Source organism: Penicillium daleae (genome assembly GCF_028827525.1).
Source record: "Penicillium daleae strain IBT 16125 chromosome Unknown utg000005l_segment0_segment0, whole genome shotgun sequence".
Classification (NCBI taxonomy): Eukaryota; Fungi; Ascomycota; class Eurotiomycetes; order Eurotiales; family Aspergillaceae; genus Penicillium; species Penicillium daleae.
Window position 1 is genome coordinate 61,871 of NW_026623153.1, and position 23,355 is coordinate 85,225.

General features: G+C 45.3%; 6 protein-coding genes across 6 annotated transcripts; 4 read left to right on the forward strand and 2 right to left on the reverse strand.

The window, feature by feature from the left end:
• Positions 1 to 1,488: 1,488 nt before the first annotated feature.
• On the forward strand, positions 1,489 to 2,370 carry N7458_004354 (ankyrin repeat domain-containing protein; the record flags this gene model as incomplete). The annotated part of the gene is made up of 1 exon (XM_056907736.1): positions 1,489 to 2,370. The coding sequence occupies one exon, from the start codon at positions 1,489 to 1,491 to the stop codon at positions 2,368 to 2,370; it is 882 nt and encodes a 293-aa protein (XP_056766354.1).
• Positions 2,371 to 3,802: 1,432 nt separating this feature from the next.
• Positions 3,803 to 4,276, forward strand: N7458_004355 (uncharacterized protein; the record flags this gene model as incomplete). Its single annotated transcript, XM_056907737.1, has 2 exons — positions 3,803 to 3,928; positions 4,133 to 4,276. The coding sequence occupies 2 exons, from the start codon at positions 3,803 to 3,805 to the stop codon at positions 4,274 to 4,276; spliced, it is 270 nt and encodes an 89-aa protein (XP_056766355.1).
• Positions 4,277 to 5,350: 1,074 nt separating this feature from the next.
• Positions 5,351 to 5,614, forward strand: N7458_004356 (uncharacterized protein; the record flags this gene model as incomplete). The annotated part of the gene is made up of 1 exon (XM_056907738.1): positions 5,351 to 5,614. The coding sequence occupies one exon, from the start codon at positions 5,351 to 5,353 to the stop codon at positions 5,612 to 5,614; it is 264 nt and encodes an 87-aa protein (XP_056766356.1).
• Positions 5,615 to 9,613: 3,999 nt separating this feature from the next.
• N7458_004357 (uncharacterized protein) lies at positions 9,614 to 10,158 on the reverse strand (the record flags this gene model as incomplete). The annotated part of the gene is made up of 2 exons (XM_056907739.1): positions 9,614 to 10,001; positions 10,073 to 10,158. The coding sequence occupies 2 exons, from the start codon at positions 10,156 to 10,158 to the stop codon at positions 9,614 to 9,616; spliced, it is 474 nt and encodes a 157-aa protein (XP_056766357.1).
• A 6,782-nt stretch (positions 10,159 to 16,940) lies between these two features.
• Positions 16,941 to 18,014, forward strand: N7458_004358 (uncharacterized protein; the record flags this gene model as incomplete). Its single annotated transcript, XM_056907740.1, has 1 exon — positions 16,941 to 18,014. One exon carries the CDS (start codon positions 16,941 to 16,943, stop codon positions 18,012 to 18,014), a length of 1,074 nt encoding a protein of 357 aa, XP_056766358.1.
• Positions 18,015 to 19,532: 1,518 nt separating this feature from the next.
• On the reverse strand, positions 19,533 to 20,877 carry N7458_004359 (uncharacterized protein; the record flags this gene model as incomplete). Its single annotated transcript, XM_056907741.1, has 2 exons — positions 19,533 to 19,892; positions 20,689 to 20,877. 2 exons carry the CDS (start codon positions 20,875 to 20,877, stop codon positions 19,533 to 19,535), a joined length of 549 nt encoding a protein of 182 aa, XP_056766359.1.
• Between the last annotated feature and the right edge of the window lie 2,478 nt (positions 20,878 to 23,355).

Genomic DNA, 23,355 nt, shown 5'->3' on the forward strand with positions numbered 1-23,355 from the left:
AGACAGGGTGGTCTACTAGGGGTTATCGGGGAGTTTGTGAAGACTGACAGCTTGGAATTCTAGGTGGTGCACGCGGCGCATTAAGGCCTCCAACTCGGCTTCGAAGGTAACCTTTGCTAGGCTGGGTTCCCTAGGAAGTTTGGATGATTTAGCACCGTTAGTCGCGGGAAATTCGAGATTAAAAGGGGGGAGACAGAGCCCCTAGTGGTCTCGTCTCTAGCGAGAGACTACAGCACCGCCGTCGCTACCACGAGAGTCTCGTCCGCACTAGCTATTATGCCCTCGCACCTTGTTAGTCGATTATCTAGGGTAGTGATGATATACAGAACCCGAAACTCCGAGTCCCCGCGCCGTCTATCCGGTCGTCCCGGCAAGATACGAATCTAGGGTGAAATGTCTTCCTGATACCTCGAGGCGCTCGCGGGAGCTATCTCCCAAAACAAGGGAGTTCGGGACGGTCGAACGCCGAAGCGGAGTTAGGGCAAGCGCAACTTATAGGGACGGGTTCCTGACGATATAGGGTGATTCCACAGGAGTTCTTCGGGGACGGATGTAGGGGTATGATCTAGGTGGCTGCCGAATGCTGGCGGTGTCCCACTCCGTATGACAAATTATCAGTCACGCTATCGACTTTACTCGTGTAAAACAATCCAAACAAAGAAATCTTAGACGAGCGCGAACCACGTTCGACTCGTGTTCAGCGTTCAGGAGCGTCGATCACGGCGAAAGCGTTTTTAGTGGTCCTCTGAACCATTGGGCTCCACTTGCCGATGGTCTGGAAGAGAGGAGCCGCTCTGTACCAATCATCGGGCTAGGTATGAGACATACAGTAACGCACACAATACAGCCATCTTATAGTACACACACGGTACTATACAAGAGTGTCCTTCCTGATCCGGTGGGGATAGACCATGGAAAACAGCCTCTTCGTGAGCCGCAAGTGGCGAGCAGTTGATTTTTTCACAAGGTGCCTGAGAAAGCTATCCAGTCACCGTGCTATGCCTACCCACCCTGGTTTCGCACGTATACACTACAGTACATACAAGGGGCTAGTACTGACACGTTACGATACTGGGTATTCCAAATTAGCCCTGTTTACCGTACAAAACAGTTCAGGTACATAGTATAGTACTCCGTATTCAGGAGCAATTCGACAAGGTGGGGAAACTGAAACCTTATTCGTCCTTGAACATTGTTCCTCGTTGAATCTTTTGCGTCGTTCGACTTCCTAGTTGGGCGTATGAATTATATCTACTGTTTCCGTATCTCCGCGAAAGCGACATAATGAGAGTGTCTAGGGTAGGAGCCTATCTCCCTATCGAACTTACCCTGCTTTCCGCTGAATATCTCTTACCTGTTAACCTGCTGTCTCTCTTATAGACGGCTCCTGGGCTCGCACGGGTCCTAACTTTTTAGTATACTACGCTTCAGGACGAAGGAGGGAGGACGATCCTATATCTACTCGCGAGGGAGGGGGAGGGCGAATTGATGAAGCTACTGCTCGCAAACGCCAGTATCAGGCTAAACCCGAAGGATAACTTGGGTCGAACACCGTTATCCTATGTAGCTGGAGGTGGAGGAGGTGGATATGAAGCAGTGGTCAGACTACTGCTAGACCGACAAGATGTCGAGGCGGACTGGAAGGATAACGATGGGTTGACTCCGTTATCCTATGCGGCTCGAGGTAGATATGAAGCGTCGGTCAGGCTATTGCTAGACCGACAAGATGTTGAGGCGGACTCGAAGGATAACGATAGGTTGACACCGATATCCTGTGCGGCTGGAGGTGGACATAAAGGGGTGGTCAGGCTACTGCTGGACCGACAAGATATGGAGGCGGACTCGAAGGATAACTTGGGTCGGACACCGTTGTTATATGCGGCCTGGCGCGGACATGAAGGGGTGGTTAGGATACTGCTAGACCGACAAGATGTCGAGGCAGACTCAAAGGCTAACTGGGGTCAGACACCGTTGTCCTTTGCGGCTGGAGGTGGACATGAAGGGGTGGTCAGGCTACTGCTGGACCGACAAGATGTAGAGGCGGACTCGAAGGATAACTGGGGTCGGACACCGTTATCCTGTGCGGCTGAAGGTGGACATGAAGCAGTGGTCAGGCTGCTGCTGGACCGACAAGATGTCGAGGCGGACTCGAAGGATAACTTGGGTCAGACACCGTTGTTATATGCGGCCTGGCGCGGACATGAAGGGGTGGTTAGGATACTGCTGGACCGACAAGATGTCGAGGCAGACTCAAAGGCTAACTGGGGTCGGACACCGTTATCCTGTGCGGCTGAAGGTGGACATGAAGCAGTGGTCAGGCTGCTGCTGGACCGACAAGATGTCGAGGCGGACTCGAAGGATAACTGTTGAAGAGGGAAGCGCTCGATGGCAGTCTGACAAGCAGACGGATCGAAATAGCGGAAGAATCGCACACTTCTGTAGTGCTCAGCACCGAGGATACAACAGGAGATATCAAAAGAAGGTCATAACGAGGCAAAAGAATGTGTATTCGAAAAATCAACTTTGTGGTCTCGGGATGTGCGAGCTTTACTCCTAGGAGGGTTGAAAAGCCCTAGGGTTGCTGGTCAGCTTGATTGATTGATTGATTGATTGATTCATAGACTGTCCTAGCCGCCCTGTTTTAGCAGCTATGCAGCGTTCGACTATAAGTACAGGTGTTGCCGCCCTCGCTTTCAGAAAACAAGTCGCTCCTGGCACGAATGACTTCTCCGTCCGCTCCAGTAAGTTACACACACACACACAATTCATTAACGCCCGGCGGCTAAACCGAAAGGGCAACCATCACTGGTCTATTAATACAGGTCCTAATATAATATACATATGCCGTGTCTCCTTCGGGCCTATACATAAATCCCTTTAGTATATGTCCTCTCAGCTGTCGATATCGTTGGAATCCTTGTGGGTTAGTAATTTTGTCAGTAGACTAGCTTGAAGACGCTTCTTCAAGTGTTCAACGTCCTATCCTCGGCAGTTGAAGCGCGTCCACCATCTTTGGCACAAGGCGGTTGTAGGTTAGTTAGGGGAAGGGTGTCATTGTGTTGGTCGACGTTGTTAGGCGGCGTCGAGTCGGTCCGTTGCTATTGCGAATCGTATAGAGGCTCGCACGGCTTCCAAGTTCGGCGTCCAATTCTGGTCATCCAAAGGCGACTTTCCGCCCAGGAAAAAGGATATGTTGCCTCGGTGAGTATAGGTGCATTGCAGCATTTCAGTCCGGTGTGCGGTCCACTTCCGACATCGAAACAGGAAGTGTTCCACGGTCTCTCTTGCTTGTCCACATGCACACTGGTCTGTCTCTGCAACATTGATCCGATAGAGATAGCCATTCAGCCTGGCCATGCCAGTCTGGAGTTGGGCCAGCACGCTCGCTTCTTTCCACGATAATCGATCATACAGCTGTCGAGTGTGTTTTCCTGGCAGTGCTGCATCTACTCGTTTCACGTGTCTTCCTACGTTCTCTGGCAAGTTATTGCTAGCAACTGCTTGGGAACGAGCGATATTCAGTGTTGTCGATTTCATCCTGGGGACCGATTCTTGCGGAACGGCATCCTTCTGGGTCGTAGTCCTGGCCTGCTCCTTGGCCAGACCTAGCAGTTTATTGTCTTCGCCGGTAGGGACCTAAAGAATATTGATGTGGTTTCCGTTTCTCCGCAGTCTCCTTAACAACTTGTACATCTGGCAGACGAATTCCTGGCCTGACTGTTGTCGAGGGTTCCTTATCGTGAGAGCCGCCGCTTTGTTGCTCGTGAGCAACCTGATCCTGTAATCTTTCAGTCCTACTAGCATGTTCAATGTATGTGCCATTGCTGCTAGCTCCGCGGAGAACGGATTTTGCTCTGATCTTGCACCCAATGTCACGGAAAAGGTCTTCAGTTTCAATTTCCGATACCGAGGTGGCTGTTTCTCGCCAGTAAGTTACAGACGCGCTCGAAATCAGTTTCACCTGTCTACTCTCTTATATTCTTTCTCAAACTCTGTCTTAATCACGCTATACCCTTCACGGTTACTCTACTCCCGATCCATATTCTTGGCAGTATCCCTATACGGTAATATATAGTGACGTTATAATAGCTAACGTATCAGAGTTGTATGGTCTAGACCATGTTATGTCTAGAACAACCTCTGTAAACTGGCGGCACAAGCTACGAGTGGTTGGTCGCCTTCCCGCTATTGCTCCTCGCTTTCGTCCTTCGCTCAACAATCACTCACAAAAATGAAGATAGTGGCTAAGGGAAAGGATGCGAACACAGAACCCTAGTCAATGCAAGCTTTTATGATCTAAGATGTATAATTTTAGCAATTAAATTTTAGCAATCAAGAGATCTATTCCAAGCATGGGTTATATTTCTGCTAAGCTGTGCTAAGCCTACATGATCTCAAACGGCGGTTCATATTTCGGCCCATCAGGAGCCTAATTATGAGGGGCCGATTGATATTCATAATTGTACATTTGGAATTAAAAGCCTTCACTTGTGGCTGGAACTAAATAGGTAGTTAAGACTCTATTTCGACAATTCTAGCCCATACATTGAACCTTATCGCAGGGTGATTGTGTTGATTCAATGCCATCTATCGCCTGCTACAGCAGAGATAAACCATCACGCGGCCAGATTTGCCTTCGCTGTCAGGTTATTTTATCTCATAGTTTTCTAGAGAATAAGGTTCCCCCCTTGATCCAAAAGAAAACACGTATGACGTCATAGACGTCACATAATCCGACACCAAGTGGTTGCGTTTTCACCTCACTCATGCTTCTGGGCATTGTCATTACTATCCCAAATTATCAACAATTCAATTAATATGTATCTAGATACAGTTAAAATTGTGACTATTCTAGTCCGTATCCAGTACGAATCGTTAACGCTTTAGGGTTTCGCGGCCAAGCGCAATCAATCGGTGGGGTTACACGCCTCATCCCAGAACCCTTATATGATGGTCTTAGGTAGCCACGACGGGTAACCCGCGCGTTACTATTTACACAGTATATGATAATATCATCTACAACCTACAACAATACTTTTCACGTATCTATAGTAGTATGTTGATAGTTGTGATTTGTGATGTAACATAACCGAATGCGTCTTCGTTCAAGACACGTGATAGGTTATGAGACCTAATATAGAAATGATGACGGAACTGCATAATATACGTCTGCTTATAGAGAGTACGGAGATGTATGAAGTACCAATTTGCTCCCGTTAGGGAGGCAAAGGTCAGAGGTATAAATATGGTTGGTTATCCTATCCCCTTTAGAATACTGCTTTTACTTTCTTGAATTAATCAAACCTGAAACTCTACTATTATAATACCGAGAAAACCATTCTTCCACGTTATGGTTCAGATGGGCCCTATAGTTAGTGGTAATGGTGGCGAGAAGTTCAACCTTTGGCGTGATAATAAGCCTGTGGAACAACTGGACGTATGGTACGGCAGAGGCAGTGGTGATTTCGAGAAGGATATCGTCCTAAAGGGAATCAAAGTAAGATGGGCCAAGGATGAACAGGGCCACGTCGAACTTGGCCAGGCTGGATCTTGCCCGCTAAAAGAAGAGCAGAGCATACTGCACACCAATTTTGACTTCAATTCCGGCAATTAACCTATTTACTGGATGTATATACACGGATCAACCGGGCGTGCGCATTCACTCAGAATCGGGACTTATGATTTGGTGACTTATGAAGATAGGGACTACTTCGAGGCTAGAGGAATCGGCGGTGACCAATGCATTCAACCTGCTTATGGTAGAAAGCTATATAGGTTCTATGGAAGGGCAGGAGAAGATATTGATCAGCTAGGGGCAGTCTTCAATGATTAAAGCAGTGCGTTCAATGTTGCACAGATATCATCAATTCATATAAATTTCTAACAACGGAGACAGGTGTTACGGACTTTCCTCTCATGAAGCTATTCCTAGGAGACATATATACGATGGCGGAGCTGTACCTCCCTGCCGAGTAATCGGCGGTGAGACTCAGGCGACTGGACAGTGAGATCAGACCCTCCTCGTGCTGCACACTCTATGCATACTTCTCGGTTATTCTAGGGTTACGGAGGTTATAGGAAGCCACATAGAACCGTGTACTTAAATTGAGCTTCTCGTCTCATGTTCTTGAGGGATCCTCAAGAAACAGTCTTGCCACAATTGTACTGTTGCCTTGTTCCTTACCTGACTGACAGGCTGACTACCCTAACAACTAGTCATCTCTTACAACAGGTGTCTGCTTAATCAAACCTTTCTGATGTTATTAAAGTGCAACCTTCTGTTACGAGCCAGGCAAAGTTAAGCAGAAGGTTACATTCGGTGCATCTAACGAAGGTATCAAGTATGGGGAAAGGAGAGAAAGAGAAGATAAGGAATGAGAGATAGGCCCTTTTTATATCCCTCCTACCTCAGGCGCCTGCCCCGCAAACTTCCCCGTTCGGAAGCGTATGAGGCATCCAAAGCAAACAGCCAACGTCTACGCTCGCCAGTTGCCATGACCGCCTTAGCTTCTCGATCGTCACACCTTCCTACTTTTGACTCCCGATCATGTTTCACCACAGGCAAGAACATCCAGAAATGCAATAATACCCGCTTCGGATTAATACTAAGATCAGTTTCGAACGTCGCTGAAGGGTATCTAAGCAAGATCTCCGCTACTGTTAGGCCGGTGTACCGGAAATGCGCATCTGCGTTTTCCAGAAATTATCGATTCCTTGATCTAGTTATCTTTATATAACTCCCAATACCGCCGTTATCCGGCACTTCGATAAGTGTGATTAGTTCGCTAATCGGGATAGGTCGGTATCCCGTTGATATGGTGACTAGTATCTGCTTGCAGATTCCGGGATCTTCCGACTTGCAGACGCAATCGATCGCTTAAGCGTACACGGTATCCAGTCTAGGAGGGAATACTGCTAGCTTCTTAACAGCGTGCCTCGGTACTGTTCTATTAAGGCTTTGCCCCGTTAAAATGTCATTTTCTATTCTTCGGGGTCAATTCTCTTCTTGACCGGTCGAAGAGCGACTGCAGTTCTTGTCCTGGCTGTTTGAGGGTGCTTTGTCCCAATGCCTCCATACTTCATCCCGCGCGGATGGCGCATCGGCATTAGGGTCTATATCAGGAGAGGAAGAATCCTCGACTCTACCACCTGCATAGTCATTCGCAGGTGCTAACGTGGTCGATATAGAGCATCCCGGCTCCTCGAGAAAAGGACTACCTTTCTCTCCGGAAGAGGATTGCCTTCTGGTGAAGCTTAGGAAGGAAGACGCTCTTACCTGGTCGGAAGTGATCAAACGATTCAGTCGGAGGTTCCCCGGAAGGAGCAAAGGCTCCATTCAGGTGTACTGGAGCACAACGCTCAAGAAACGACTGCTTTCATGACCGAAACGACGTAGAAAATCTGAGCATTTCGTCATCAGCTCCAAAAATTCCCGCTATAAAGTTCCAAGGTCGCAGTCAACGTAAAATTCTAGATCAGGAAATGCCAATGGAAACACCAGTGGAGACACTAATGAATATTGTAAAGCTGTGGACTGTATCACAATAGGGCATGTTCGATTGGGAGTAATTATATGCTAGGTCTGATCAAGTCCTCCTGGTCACAGGACTGGCAAAAGAGATAAAATCCCCGGAACAATTATGCTAGCCCTATGTCTGTTTCACTCGTGCTATTATCGCCAGCCATAATACCCGCAAGGACGAGAATAATGAGGTAGAGAATAAGGGCGACGAAACTGAAACCTCGGGGTTCTCGGGGACAAATGCAAGTGATAAGCTAGCCGCCACGCATTTGTCTAGCTAGTTGCGATCACAGTCAGATTCGACCTTGGTTTTAACCGCTACGTTTTGGGTCTCTCAAGCTAATACTGGACAAGTACTACTAGATAGCTAAGGCTCGGCCTTCTGGAAAGGATACGCAATTGGTTACTGAGAATAGGAGTTTTAGGAAAATTGTTTTTCCGGAATGGCGGTGGACGCTAGCAGAAGCGTTAGGCGTCGAAGTGTTGAGGTTCTGTCACCTGAGGGACTCCCTTCTTATAAGGGGGTATATAATACATATTCCTTTCCTCCTTGCCTCACCTTAGCTACAACCTCTTGCTTCATAATTCATCATATTGAACAAAGCAACCTGTGCCTGCTGCTATAGCTACCAGTGACCTCGTATACTCTGTTAACCAAGAAATTGCAGATTTCTTCGACAAGACGACAGCCACTCGCTTAGCCTGTGACACCTTTGCGAGGGAGCATGTTGGTGGAAACATCGTTCTAGTGGCCGTTCAGGGTGTGTGCAGCTATACCGTCTATGCGGGGAATAATGCCGAATTCGTCGTACAATTTCGCCTTGCGTCCCTCCAACTAAGTATGGAGATTGCGAAACTTGCTCGGAGCATCTACAGCCACTTTGCACCTCAAGTGACTTTTATGGGACATATTGGAGAAGCTACAGAGAGCAAAGAAGCCCTTTCTATCTACATCATGAGTTGACTCCGAGGCATTAGTTACTTGGATTTTATCCTGGCACATAACAGTCAAGTGCCCGAAAACTCGCCCGAGTTTTCTTTATAGCGCAAGAATCTTGTAATTGACATTGCGAAGTATGCTTAGCGTTCTCGTTATAAATACACCGAATTGCTAATTAGACGCTATATTAGATTCTTTGCCCTTTCGTGGAAACGTCCTCAAGATGTTGGTCAAATGTACCGCGACGACTTGTACAGTCGATATAAAAATGAGCTGAATTTGTTGCTTGCTTCTCTCCCAGATCGCTTCCACCCATTAATCCAGGAGTCTCTCAACTCATTGCCCACCATTTTTTCTCTTCCTATAGTGCTAGTTCACAAAGACTTTGGTGTCTGCAATATTATTGTGAACGAAATGTCTTGCAATCTTGTTGGAGTTGTGGATTGGGCCGAAGCAGAGATTGCACTATTTGGCTTGAATCTCTTTTCTCACCAGCGACTGATAAGTAAGGTCCATCTCAAGAAAGGCTAGGTCCGGTATAATGATTACGTCATTTTGGAGGATATATTCTAGAGCACATTCAGAGTTGAAGCTGGAGGGTTGGGCAATGACACAATCAGAGCCATCAAAGCAGCAAGAATTGTAGGATTACTGCTATCTCGTGGCTTCACAAGTCGTCTCGCGAATATACCGGAGCTAGTACCTATTCGGGATGATAAAAGTGGAGCATATAATATGCGTGATCTAGATAGGCTGTTAATAAATCCAGCTACAAGGTTTACGGATTTAGCATAGACGATAGGCACTGAAATACGATAGAAAAAAATTGGGAGGGGAGGTTGAATAACCGACGAAAGGGGCAATACTAGAAAAAATCAAATAACCCTAACCACAGCAAGAGCGGCCTTCAGGTCGTCGACATTTTCTAATTTAGGAAGAGGCTTCCCTGCATTAAAGACTTTGTGATTGCCTGATGTCATAACCGTATAAGTTTCATTTGCAGAGCAAACACACGGCCTACTACCGCCGCCCTCGAATTTCTAGCTAGTAATACGGGTCGGTACAGTATTCTTGACAAAGGTCGATTCTAGCATGATAGTTCCTTGGTCGAGAATGAGTTCCGATATAGAGCCATCACTGCACCCAAGAACTTAGAGACTAATGAGACCTGTAAGATTCTTCTTGACAATGTAGTTAATGAACTCGTCAAGAAAACCTAGACCAACACTAGACAGGTCAGGAAGAGGCCCATCCTGTAGCTCATAAGCGCACAGCCCGTCCTTAGTTAGGGCGAATATATGTCTATAGACACGTGAGGGTTCGATCTTGTCAATATCGGTGACTTTAGTCCAGCGAAGGGAAGGGCTTTCGAAGTTGGACCTAAGCATGACGGTATTCTTAGGAATCTTGAAGTGGCCGTGGATCAAGTGAATCCTAAGAACCTTATCGGCATTATGACGGACGAACATTTCCGCCAGGTCTATAATATTTTCTTTAGAAACGGGGGGCTGGTCGGAGTTATCAACGAGCGTGTTGTACCTGTAGGCGTTAGCTACTGGATCTTTTAGAAATAGGAAGGGAGCTACTAAAAGATAAGATATAATTCATACAGTGTACTACTTGCGTGGAAATCCCGGGTCTCTAGAGCTATATGAAGTTCAGGAAGAAAAGAATATTTCGCAACTTGAGCCGCCATTTTGCGTAGAAGCTTCGTCGTAGGGGTTTAATGAAATAGTATAAGTCACCAAAAAGAGATGGGTTTGAAGGGCACTGAGAGAAGAAACATAGGAATCTACGCTGTATTTATTCTCTTGAGGAAGGAAAATGGCTCCTGTGCCACGAGCTAGGCTCAAAATGCGGCTCTGTCCATTTTCACATATGCTGACGTGGTTTAATGTGACATAGAAGCAATCTCCTTAACGCCGTGATAACTCGTGCACTAGCGCGTGTCCATTCGTCTGGTATACTCATGCATGCACTATTTACTATGTTGGGTGTGGATGAACTCGTATTTGTTTTTCAAGGCCGATCGCGCAATATCGTTCGTCGATGGCAGCGTGCGTGTGGCTGAGTTCGTCAAGATTTGTTGAGTTGGCGAGGGGAACCCTGTTATGGACTGCTATTCACTCGGTCTGTGCAGAGAATGTGAGAGGAAAAACAGACGACTAGATGAGGTGTATTTTACTGACAAGGGGCTCATAGGCAAAATGCCTAAGTCTTGAGCAACATTGACCAGAGCGGGGTACTCTGGGCACGTCTAATAGAGGAGCTGCATGACTGACTGCCACACCGCGGCGATATGAGCACATGAGGCAAGTGCTCTGGGCATTTTACCAGATTTTAGAGGCAGTTTCAAGTATAAAATGTGAGCAACTGACTTCTCTTGACTGTGATTCAAATAAAAAGATGATAACTTTGACTTTTCTATGACACAGGTGTACCTTGTGCTGTAGTCTCTACCTGCTAGTTGTATTTCTTATTTTTGAATGTGTCTATGCGGAAGTTAGACGTTCATACTGTGTTCCGGGGCTTGGAAAAGGTAGAATGAAACTGCCGCCTTTCTTAGGCTTATTGAAGTAATCTGGAGCTATGCAGCATGTGAGTAGAGTGTTATGATGGACTAAATAAGGTACGTACCGTCGCAATTTGAGTCTACAGTTCGGGCTTTATATAGGAAATGATGACCAAGTTTAGTAAAACAGGTACAGTACGTCCCGAAACTAGTGCGACTACCAACACTCTTCGATTGGCTTTCCTGGCCGCCTACACCAATCACGCTAGTCTATATTCGGAGTTTTTCCGGAGTACCCCTGTAAGTTGCGCGTGTACTGCTTCGTATGTAGATAACATTGTAATTTTAGGTATGTACAGTAAATATAGTGGTGTTCCATTCGTCTTCGTCTACCCTAGTGATGACATAATATTCTGCCGGTCAAATCATTTTAATACTTCCTATATTAATTGCGCAAATTCATGATTCCAAGGAGATAGATAGGGACAAATGTTAGAATTTAAATGAATTTCATTATAAACAAAAATAAAGTTATATCTAAGACTAGTTTTAGACTAGTTAAGCTTGCACTGAAAGCGGAAGACTAGGCGGTAGGACCAGGGTGGACGAAGACTTATGGAATACCTCTGCAGCTTGCAGATTCAATACATCTGACACCTCTATTCCCTCCTCTATTCCCTCCTTCATCGGGGGGCACACTCAACAATTAATCCCGAGTTGTGCAAGCAAAGATTGCCCCTAACCTAGCTCTTTTAAATCCTCGACACCACTATCCTCGAAAATCAGTTCTCCCTATCCAACCCAACCATCTTCATTGAAATATCCTACAGCTTTGCCGTATTCACCTCATCATAAGCCCAAGGCGCATACCTAGCGCCTATAGGCCCAGTCTTAGGATTATGGGGACCCGCAAGCTGACAATTATCAAGATACTTCCTACTATGCTCCTCTAAGGCCTTCGCAATAGCCGCCTAGACAGTAGTAGCAGCGCCCTGCTCGAGACTCTTCCACCTCAGCACAAAGGACTTATCGGAGCCCCAGCTCTGCTGTACTTTATTAGGGACGTGTTGCTGGAGACCTGTGGTAATACCGCCAGGGTGCAGACTGAAAGCGAGGAGGCCCTTCGATCCGTAACGGCGCTGGACCTCGTTAGCCGTCCAGATGATGGCGGTTTTGCTCTGTCCGTAGGCTTTCCAAGGTTCGTATTCGCCCGCGAGGGAGAGGTTGTCTATATGCACGGTTGAAATACGGTGGGCGGCGGAGGAAACGAAGACTACGCGGGAAGGCGAGGTAGGGGTCGAGGAGCTTAGGAGGGTAGGCTTTAGGAGCTGTAGGAGGAGGAAGTGGGCGAGGTGATTTACGCCGAATTGGGTCTCGAAGCCGTCGACGGTTTTGCCTTCCGGTGTCGCTATCACGCCGGTATTTGTGATGAGGATATTGAGTGTCCGGTTGCTCTTGAAGAGGAACTCCTTGGCGTAGGCTCGAACGCTGGCGAAGGAGTTGAGGTTAAGTGCTAGGAGGTGGATTTTGTCGGACTCTAGGAGACCGCCGAGGGCGGCTTTGGCTTTATAGGGATCACGCGCTGTGACAAAGAGCGTAGCGCCTGTCTTTGCCAACGCGCGCGCGGTCTCGATTCCTAGGCCGGAGGAGCAGCCCGTAATTAGAATGACTTTGTCGGTGAGCTTTCCTTCCAGCTGTTCGTCTCGGATGATTTGAATGGCCGTAGGACGGCTGTCTCTAGGGCTGTTGGGAGACTCATGGACTGCGGTGTACTTGGTTGCTATTGTGACTGATGGGCTTTTTGAAGACGTAGTATAGTGATTGGGAAACTATTAGCATTGAAGAGGTTTATATAGTTTTTTATTCCTTTCTATTTCAGTTCGGAATTAAGTTACCTAAATTCCATTCCCACTATCTCCGTTGAAAAGCTTGACGTTTTAGTTCCGCAGTTCCACGGTTTCGAGAGGAAGACGTTCGTCTGCTCTGCTGGCTCGTGGCCAAAGTATGCTTGATTGGATTTACGATTAGTTCTATGGCTACTATTTGTTAAGAAGTGATATGGTTAAGCCTACTATTATCACTATCGCTGTCTAAACAAGGGTTATTCTATCCGTCGTATAAGCAGTGCTGTCTCAATTAATCCTGCGTGTTGCGAAGAACACAAAAAAATAGCTGATATGCGCAAGGTTTATCTTGTGTCTCGGGTATTATGATTTGCTATTTTAGCGGATAGCAATATTGCTGACATCGACCTAACTAAATCTAGACTAGTTAATCAAGTAAGTCACCTGTTAACCTATAGAAGTTAGTTAGCACAACTGCACCGATCTAATCGGATATGGCTACTCTGTACTGTTGATTGAGTAGCGATGAAGTGCCTAGGAGAGATTTTGCCTACCCAAGATCCACATATTCTTACGTATATTAGTGACAGAGCACTCACTACATTTCGCGACGGTAGCTATGTATAATATAGTGAATCTGTTCCTGCTAGGTATTGCCGGCTAGCGAGGGGCTAGCGATATAGAAAGGAGACAACGCTTCGTTATGCATTAGGATCGATTCATATCCCAGGATCTCTAAATTATTTATTAGTGCCCGAGTTAAGTTTAGTTGAGTGAGGCCTAGAAGAAGTTCCGTGCGGGGCGAACGGCCGGTCAAGGAGTGGTTATGACATTAAGCATTCTAACTGACGAAAGACCCATTTTGCCGCTTCCGAATGAATCCGTTGTAAGGGTCCCTCAGACATGATGACATCGTTCTAACCGCTTTGGGGAAGCCCCACGACTTCGGGCTTTTGAGTGTGCGGCTGACAAAAAGGCGGACGCGGCTAACTAGTTATTCTAGGTTATGAGAACCATGGATAAAAATATTGGGTTGTTATCTACAGTGGCGCCGCAAAAGTCTCCGACCACCCCCTGACCGCTTGCCAACACCGCCTACCTAATATAGCCTAGGAAACCCCATGAACGCGAATAGCGTAGTCGCGCATCGCGTTGTTTATAATATTCTCCTTATTCACTATACTAATATGCCTCGCACAAGGGCTGGTTTACCATTGCCTAGTCCTCCAACGCCTAGAGGACCAGTTCCTACTGCTCCTAGGCAACCTACATCTCCTGCTATCGCATAGCCAAGACGCAAGAATTGCGAATTAGACGCGAATCTTCGTACCCAAATCGTTATATTAAAAGATGTAGCAAAGTGGTCGTATGGGCAAATTCATAAGAAATACCCTTATATCCCACTCTCGACTATCAAATATACCTGCCTTTAGTCGCGAATTCGCGATAAGGAACAGTCACTAAAGCGATCCGGGCGCCCTAAGAACTTAAACGACGATGACCGCTAAAAGATCCTCCAAAAGATTCACGAAGACCCTCGAGTCTCGTACGATGATTTACTCTCCGAAGTGAATCATAAGTACAAGAAAGATTCTATCGCGCGATTACTCTCTGTTAAGGGTCTCCGGAAATAGCGAGTTATGAAACGCCTATATCTTAAACCCGAGCACGCTGCTACACGATTATCTTGGGCTTCACGGTATCAACACTACACTAAAGATGATTTTGACCGAGTCTTCTAGTCTGACGAGTGTATAGTTGAGCGAGGTATTGGACTTCGTCTAGCGTATAGCTTTATTCGCCTATCCGACCAAGCAGTTCAAGGCGAAGTTCAACTAGTACTACATCGCGGATTCTAAGTTAAACTGATGTTCTAGGCTGTATTCTCTAGGTCGCTTCGTCGAAGTGGCTTAGTAGCTCTTTATAGAGATCCAGAATCACCTCGCCAAGGTATAAATCGCTTCGTTATTCTTGATTTATATCAACGAATCCTACCAACTCTACTAGTTGATCCGACTTCAATCTTTCAACAAGATAACGCTTCAACGTACACTGCACAGATCGTACGCGAATTTGTAGCAAATCTAGGCCGTGAGATTATGATTTGGCCGCCTTGCTCACTGGATCTTAATCCAATTGAGAATCTGTGGACCCTACTAAAGCAAAAGATCTATGAAATTCGGCCTGATCTACTATCTATGCTAAATAATGATACTACTCTAGCTATTTTGATCGATACAGCGAAGGAGGCATGGCAGCAGATCGATCTTAGTATATTAGAGAGTCTATCAGAGAGTATGCCGCGTAGAGTGCAGGCTATTATTGCATCAAATGGCTGGTATACTAAATATTAGTTATTGGATCAATTTGATTATGATTATTTAGAGGTTTTAGTGCGGCAGAATTTATGGCAGAAAGTAGGCGGTCGGTAAGGGGTGGTCGGAGACTTTTGCGGCGCCACTGTAGCTGCATTAGCGCAATATTAGATATACGACGTAAACGAAGGCTACGAAGTAATGGATATAGTCAGGGAGGAGGGGGAGGCTGGCAACCTTGACACACACTTGGACATGGGGATGACAGACGGAAGTGAGAGCTCGCCAGATTCTCGAAGCACGCTCCAGCTCTAGTGTTTTGTTTGACTTGTTCGTGTTGCCATGGAGAATTCTACACAGTACTTCCTGTCCTTACCGCTTTGCTACACCGCCTACCTATAGGAGCCACACGAGTCCTCGCGCAAGCAGACAACCCCCCTATTTCTAGGGCACACCCACGGCCTGGCAGGAGTCCACAAACCCTCGTATCAAATGAGGATACCGTGTTGTTTGGAGGCCCGTCTCAGCCAGCTACGGAAGGCTATGCTCCGCACCTGAAGATCGATAAAGTTGCTACTCCACGGAGGTCAAATCCCGGAATTTTGACGTCCAAAAAGAGAGTCAGTCGGGCATGTGACCCTTGCCGTGAACATAAGGCAAAAAGTACAGGCCAGCATCCCTCGTGTTAACGGTGCCGTCAAAGTGACCTTATGTGTGTCTACTCAGACAAAAAACGAGAGGGCGATGCTAAGTTCAGTTGTATAGCCTCGAGAATCGCTTAGTGCATGACTTGCTGATGTTTTGTACGCAATCGGCTGATCTCAAGTCTTAAATACATATGTACGAGGATTTTCTACGGAACCTGTTTCCCCATCTCGATTCCGTTGGTCATAACAGTTAAGAACGTTCTTGATGGAGTAAAGAGCCTAGGATACCTCCTTTCCGGACAAACATCTGACGGTATATCAGCGTCCAGTCACGTCTCCGATGACCCTAAGCCCGAGCTCGGTAAAGGATTGCCAGTAAGCAACAAATAACCCTGTATAGCCGACCGATCACACTGTCGAGGACCACAACCGGGACCGAGATGCTTAGGCGATAGGATTTGTGGGTAGGCTATCAGAGGTGGCATAGCTGTATAATCTACAGACCGGATCAGGCCCGAGTTCACGCGGTTGACCTACACGTTCTATAAGCTAGTCAGGATATCTCTCGAATTCGTTTACTCGCATGTTGCTCTAGCCTATCCTCGAGCTGGAACGATGACGGCTTATTGTGAAAACGGCGGTGCAGATCTTTAAATGTGAGTTTGGACTTAGCGGGATTGATAGGTTCTTGCGTCGAAGAGATTGATCCTGGCGTAGATGCGATAGATCGTTGGAGGACACAAGCATAGGTTATTGGGTAATTTTGAAGCGCGGTAATAGGTGGATGCTTTGGTTATCTTGGCAGGCTAGGAAGCGAGATAATAGAAACAATTGGAAAAACCGCGGTGCTGGAAGGATAGTCCAGAAGTGGGATAGATTGTGGCTCTCCTTTGTCGCGACTGGCGATGGCGACGAATACGAGGTCCATCCCGTCTAGTTTCTTGGCGCCTTTCCCCTTTAGGCCCCTCCACCCCCGAAAATGCCCTATTTCGCGAGTCACGGACAGGTCAAGGATCAAGTAGTGCCTGTGCTTTAAAACTACAATGACCCTCGAGTGTTTCTCTGCTTTCACTGCTCAGAGATTAGCTGGACAAGTGAGTCGATCAGCCTACGACGACATAGATTTCATGCAGTAGGACCGATAGAAAAAGACGGGCACTATGTTGCTCTGCCAGCCTATAGTCCTATTTTTTGCATTTTTGTCGATTCCTGCTAGGGTTCTATCCCGCAGAGGCAGCAGCGACTCTAGCAGCGACAGCGGGACTAGCAGCGACGACGACTCCTCCTTATCTAGCGGCGGCACTTATGTCTGCTCTGATGACCACAAACTTACAACCACCGGCCTCCAGCCATTTTATTACAGCAATTACACAATTGTTGCTGGCGACCCTGGAGCCTACACAGACTGGAACGGACTGTACTTTCAAGGAGAAGCTTCCTTTGACTACGTGATTCGCGATCTACCCACCAACAACACCTACCTTGGAACCAACTGTCCTAAGGACCGTCGCTCAATTCGTATGTTGGGCATCGCATGGGTCGGGCCGAGGACGCCTACTCCATCAGACCTTCACAATCCCTTTACACTAGGCTTCCAGGCCTGGCAGTCTGACAATTCTATCGCCAACATTACCTATTCCTACAGCTCCTGCGATACAGATGTGAATCTCGTGCAGCTCAAGACAACTGTCGACTGGCGTGAGTACGTCCACGAGACGAATAGGAATGTCGAAGGGGCTATAGATGCCGTTGTCCTTAATGTCACTCAGGCCGGCAATAACAACTATAAGGTCCAATTCGAAGGGGTGTACGACGTGTCGAGTCTGAGGTCGGCCCAGACAATCTTCGCGAGTGACGGCACGCATAACGATCAGATCTATATCCCTGCGGAAACCTGTAGTATGATGGGCGATATACTGATCGGATGGCCATCAGGGACTATGATCAACGGGACAATGACCAACAACACGCTCACACTATCCATCTCGGGGACGACGATCGCTGGCTTCGGCGACCTATACGGATCCCGTGACGAACAGGTGAACGTGACTTTTAGCATCGCCTTTATAGGCACTTACGACTCGGCCAACTCGTCGCAGGTTCTCCAAGTCGGAGCGAGCAATCAGTCGCTAGTGAGCTTTGTGAAGGCAACTGGCGGTGCTGTAGCCTGGGCATCTCCGCGACGGCTGCTCACATTGTCATTAGTGATGGCCACCGGAATGGTATATATATAGTTCTCGGCACTACTGTCTTCGGGACTCGGGCTTCTCACGTAGTCTTTGTCGGACCTCCACTAATCGACCATCTTCTACCTATTCTTAGTTCCTTTGAGTTGCTAATACAGTTACGAGACAAGGCACCGTATTTTAATGAAAGTAAATGGTAGTATCGAGACTGGTATAGGGATATTGATATTCCGGTGCTATTCCTAATTTGTCCTGGTGTCTCTTGGCGTTGGGCCTAGCAAAACACTCGAAGAGTGGATGCGGTTGCACCGGTTTTGCAACGTACTGTAACAATCCTATTGAGCCAATAGACGCTGCCCACAAAGCTCGCTGGTGCCTTTCTGTTGTGAGATCCGGACCCCGCCAAAACAATTTGAACGTACTTGTTTGCATACGCCATGGCTTCATGCAAATAACACAGGCTCGAATAATTTGAGCATGAACGAAGCTTAGGGTAGCCAAGCTTAGGATCATATACGAAGAAATGAAGTATTGTGATGCTCCTGCATTTTGGGTTAAATAAGCACGCACAGTAGGCAAGGAATTCTCTGTTGAGCCGCACCGGAAAATATAAGGACAGCGATAGGGTAGTCTACCGACAGAATAACTAACCCACGAGGACCCGCTACAATACTGAAATTTTGGCCGATTTGGCCAACTCTACCCTGACGATCTTGCTATCCGAGAGTCTGCGATACGATGATCCAAAAGACTCCTATATATGTCACGTCAACCAAAGAAAGATCAAAGAAACATTTTGAATAGCAGGGAGTATCATACTTCTGTAGCTTGGTAAGCGGCGCTGGTGGTTAAGAAATGATGCCAAAGGAAGACGGAGACGGGCAGCGGTGTGTATATGGTAGCTCGTGCCTGCATTATGGGCTCAACGGCCAATATGGCACAAGTTTCCTTCATCACGGTCTCGGCATGGTTTGATTCACCGAAGAAGGAACCTAGCAGGCCAGGGCCATTTAACGACATTGGAAACATAGCCGGGTTGGAAGACATTCTAATGTGACAGGTGTTAAGTTGAACTTGTGACCGAGGATGATTACGCTTGGTTCTTCAGAAAGCAAAAATTGAAATTCGGTGCATGAGGGAGACAGGACGTGGATATCTTTATAGTTCACTCAGTCCCAAAGTCACCTTATACTCTCTGGTTCTTTCCCAAACCTACGCTATGACAAGGATAGGCCGGGGGCAACTTCTAATGTTTTGGCGACATGTGAGTGGCCAGGCACTCGGTGCGTCACTATTTTCGCACTATCATGGGATAAGAGAAAGGATAAGAGAAAAAAAAGTAAAAAGGCCCAATGCAATCCGCAATAATTGAACGATGGGGTGCAAATTTGGCTCGCTCCCAGGAGCCCGTGCCAACGCTCAATAGGGCCAACCGGACATTGTCTGCAGATTATACAGACGTTACCTTGCATTAATTGTTTCCTTGACTTTATTTCTCACTGGCACTGTAAATTCCGGTGGTGTGAATGATGGGCGGCCAGGAGAAACGCGTAGAAGAGATTGGAGTCAGTGTGTTCCCAGGAACAGTACAATTATTCCTATCCAAATTCGGACGTCCTTGATAAAACCAAAGCAACTGGCTCTGGCTCCTAGGAGCCGACAAAGAAACATTTTACGAGGTCTCGCCGAGCGGCTCAGTCTGGCTGGTGTTCTCGTTGGTGGCCTTCCTCCTAAGTAGTAGAAGTAGTAATAGTAGTAGTAGTAGTAGTAGTAGTAGTAGTAGTAGTAGTAGTAGTAGTAGTAGTAGTAGTAGTAGTAGTAGTAGTAGTAGTAGTAGTAGTAGTAGTAGTAGTAGTAGTAGTAGTAGTAGTAGTAGTAGTAGTAGTAGTAGTAGTAGTAGTAGTAGTAGTAGTAGTAGTAGTAGTACTGTAGTAGTAGTACTGTAGTATTCACTTACACTTACCCCTCGCCGAGGCTTTCTACCCAACTAGACCGAGAAACGAATCCGTACGCAGTCTAGTAGGCTGTGGTTTATAATCCGTGCCGAAGCGACATGCAGTGTACGACAATTACAGTACATTCGAGTATATACACATAGAATGTTCCACTTCCTGACAGAATCGTTGAGCCACGTCACAGCCTCTCATGGCCCATTTCCGCTCCTATTGTTAGGCCGCCCTTACGGCACACGGCTGCGTACGTTGTTCTATGAAATATTACGGTCTTATTACGATGACTCACATGTCGATGTAAGGCCTTTACTAAGACTGTTTTGCCAAACTTATATGGAGTGTAAGCTAAAGTGGGTTAGAGTATTTCGGATTTATTTTCCGGGAATGAAGTCGCAAGAGTGTAGAGGTATAACTGATGTTGAAAACTACTGTAACTTGACTAAAATTTCTTTTTAAAGAAACATTAATTTCCGAAAGCCAATCTACACATATGCAATCAATTTCAATGATGCAAACGGACTGTATAGACTGATTGTCTCATCTAAATTATGCAGATTTCACTGGAAAACCAAACCAGTATTTCCTTTCTAACTCCCTTTCGTTATGCCGATATCAATTTCTTGAATCAGGTCAATTCAAGTATGAAGGCTCTATACTTGGAGCCACGAAAGCTTGCCAGAAATTTGAGCCACACTACCTATAGGTTGGGAAAGTGCCCCCGAGATAGTGACTCTATTATTAACTAAGATCAGAACTTCGTTAGGACTAACCGCGCCGATAAAAGATTGTCTACCCATCAATTCCATAGTATTATTGAAAGAAAGTAAGGCTATTAACACTTTGAAGGGAGGCACCTGCTCTTTTATAGTGCCGTTGAAAGAAAACAGAAGGTCGCGAGTGCCGAATATCGCCTTGACTTTACGGTTTTGGTGCCGTAGCTTTCCTTTCTCGGAATTCATTCTTGTACTGTATAAGGAAGCTAGTTAGTTTTAGGAAAGAGAAAAATGCTATAAAGAATATAATATCTAACCTTGTTCTTTTGTACCGTGATTGATAGTTTGACGATTTTGCGGAAAGAAACATTTAGCTAGTAAGTATATCTATAAAGTAAATTCCCGTTAATATTATAATAAAAAAAAAATTATTTCATCTACGAGCGAATAAAAGGCAGAATCAGAATGAATTAATCATGAAGGTTAAAACTATAGTAACTATATAGACTTAGGACTTTTTCTTAGCTACTACCGCTATTCTCCTAAGTAAATAATATCCGAATTAATCGTAATACTCGATTTAGCTCTACTTTCCAATTTACTATAATTCTAATTCACTATAATTCTAATTCACTATGATTCTAATTCACTATAATTCTAATTCACTATAATTCTAATTCACTATGATTCTAATTCACTATAATTCTAATTCACTATAATTCTAATTCACCATAATTCCAATTCACTATAATTCTAATTCACTATAATTCTAATTCACTATAATTCTAATTTACTATAATTCTTAGTTAACTATATTTCTTAATTACCTATAATTCTTAGTTACCCGTGCTTCCTAGTGACTATAGTAACTATAAACGCTAAAATAGTAGGATATATTATATCATATACTAGTGTATAGTTAACTAATAAAAGGGGAGAAGAAAAAGGATAGTTAAAGGTAGAGCGGGGCAAAACGAACAATTAGGGTGATTAATTCGGCATAAGATATTTCGAGGACCTAAGTAGCTAGTTTAGAATAAAGTAATAGAGTAGAATTAAGTATTATTACCGACTTACTAGTACGGCGTGATTTTGTAGTTATTACGCTAATACAAAAGCTATACCGTACCGTATCACTAACAAAACCCTTAGGCAAAAATTAATCTCGATATTATAGCGGTGCAGGTATATAATAAAAATATATATAAAAATATCCGGTAATATATTTTGAAGTATAGAGAAATGCCCTACGATTTTTAATTTAGCTACTCCGATAAGAGCTTAAAAGCTAGTATAATAGATCTTGATACACTAATTCGAATTCTAGCATAATTGCTATCGTACTCTATAAAACTAGTCTACTAATAAAGAAGTATCGGAGCAAGCTGAGATAGTAATAGCTAGTAATCCTAATAGGCGAATAAGATCGAGGATAGGACCAAGCGGAACTAATCTTAGATATAAAGGTTGATCGATTAAAAGAACAAATATTATAGGGCAGGTTGAAATACCCTATAGATATCTTAGGTACACGGTGTTACGATAATGTGAGATATAGGGCAGGATGTTATCAAGCCAGACCGCCATGCAGCATATCAAGCCAGATTCATAAGGCCTATACAAGATGGCTGAATCTCTATAAGCTTTATGCTATACCATCATCACTACGGTCAATGACATCGCTATACCATCATCACTACGGTCAATGATATCGTAGAAGACGTATACTATTGTATACGATCTACATCATCACTACGATCAATGACATCGTACAATCAAGCAACCACCGATCAAACAGCTACTGCATGAGATCACTATCTGTCTGCATGAGATCATCATGCATCTAGATCTAGGATCTAGAACGATCACATGCAAAAGAGGTTTGATAAAGATTGATTATAAATAAGCCCTGTTTTCTCTACAAAAATCATGTTCAAGACATACAAGCAAGATTCAATACAATCAACCAAGCTTCAGTCCTACTTTACTTTTCTCTCATCTTTATGATTCTAAGCCGAATTGAACTTATCCTTCCTATTCAATCAAGAGGAAGAAAGATCAATCGATCTTATTTAATCATCTTTAATTTATCTTCCTCTTTACCCAACCTGCGCAGCATCGCTTGCTCACAGATAACCGTAATGCTAAGGATACTAAATTACTATACAAAATACAAGGAGAGGTAGGTCACTTAGTATAACCCTAGTCTTAGCGGTAAGTTACAGCTCTATATCTCGACAAGAAGCTACACTAGCTCGGGTGCCTATAATACAGCGAATGTAGAGGGATAAGATTATTTAGAAAGTTAGCGAGGATATTTCTAGGGCTAATATTACAATATATTCATAAGCAATTTATTAAGGGGGCGACTGTTGGCACCACCTGGGAATTCTGCTCGCACCACCTGGGGCCTGATTTCTGCCTGATTTCTGCTAAGCCCGTCACGCCGATTAATTACGAAATTCAACTACCCTCTTCCTTCTTATATACACGTATCCCTTCCTTCTTCTCTTCTATCTTCTCTTCTATCTTCTACTACTTCTTACCTACCCTATTAGAATCATATAACCCACACACTAATCTAATTCAATTTAGTTCCTTCTATCTACTAAGTTACCTGCCTCTAGCCACTAAATCGATACTTACTAATCATCCTCGCCCTTCTATTCAATTCCTTCTCCGCTATTACCACCCTCTTAGCCCTACGACCTCGGCCGGCCCTAC